This window comes from Arachis ipaensis, chromosome B10 (genome assembly GCF_000816755.2).
Source record: "Arachis ipaensis cultivar K30076 chromosome B10, Araip1.1, whole genome shotgun sequence".
NCBI lineage: Eukaryota > Viridiplantae > Streptophyta > Magnoliopsida > Fabales > Fabaceae > Arachis > Arachis ipaensis.
This window is the reverse complement of record NC_029794.2, coordinates 4,351,186-4,351,904: the sequence shown is the minus strand read 5'-3', so window position 1 is coordinate 4,351,904 and position 719 is coordinate 4,351,186. Positions and strand designations below refer to the sequence as shown.

At 36.6% G+C, this 719-nt stretch overlaps 1 protein-coding gene across 1 annotated transcript in view; it reads left to right on the top strand.

The window, feature by feature from the left end:
* Nucleotides 1-160, top strand: part of LOC107623704 (VQ motif-containing protein 4) — a gene marked incomplete at its 3' end in the record, with an annotated part of 1,745 nt that extends 1,585 nt beyond the window's left edge. Inside the window, 1 exon segment of the mRNA XM_016326052.2 lies at nucleotides 1-160. Coding sequence (XP_016181538.1) covers nucleotides 1-160 — 160 coding nt within the window.

The following is a 719-nucleotide window of genomic DNA, read 5'->3' as shown; positions in this document are numbered from 1 at the left end:
TTCGGAGGCTGAAGACAAAGCCATAAAGGAGAAAGGGTTCTTCCTGCACCCTTCGCCTGCTTCCACTCCTCGGGATTCTGAACCTCGCTTGCTCCCTCTCTTCCCCACAACTTCTCCTAGAGCTTCTCCTTCAGGTTCTTCTTCTGCTTCTGCTTCTGCTGCTGCATCTTGAGTTATATTCTTCTTCTTTTGTTAATTTAATTTCAATTTGGATTTTGTGGAAGATTCTTATATGTAATATTGGCATTCATGATAATGATGACGAGGAGAAATAGCGATGAATTTTTTTTTTTTTTTGGGAATTTTATTTTATTACTACTTCGGTTCTCTGTGTTTTTCTCTAGTAGTTTGAGCTTATAGATTAGAAAAGCTTCAAGTAATTTGAGAATGTGAATCTGAATTTTACTACTTTTGACGGCTTAGATTTGGTCAATTATGTGGGGGTATTTGGATGAAACGGGAATTGAATTTTTTTTTTAAATTATTCAGATGATTTTATCGTCAAAATGATGTAGTGTCAGAAAGGCAGCATTGAATGCCGAAATTGAATTATGTGATCCCAATTGAGTTGCTTGGGGCTGAGGGCATTCATGGTTGATTGGTTGGTGTGGCACTATAATATTACATTACAGTAATAAGGTGTTAGGAACTGAGAAGAAACCTGGCATGTGAAAGGAACCCCCTCAAAATAAAATAAAATAAATAAAAGAAGGAAAGAG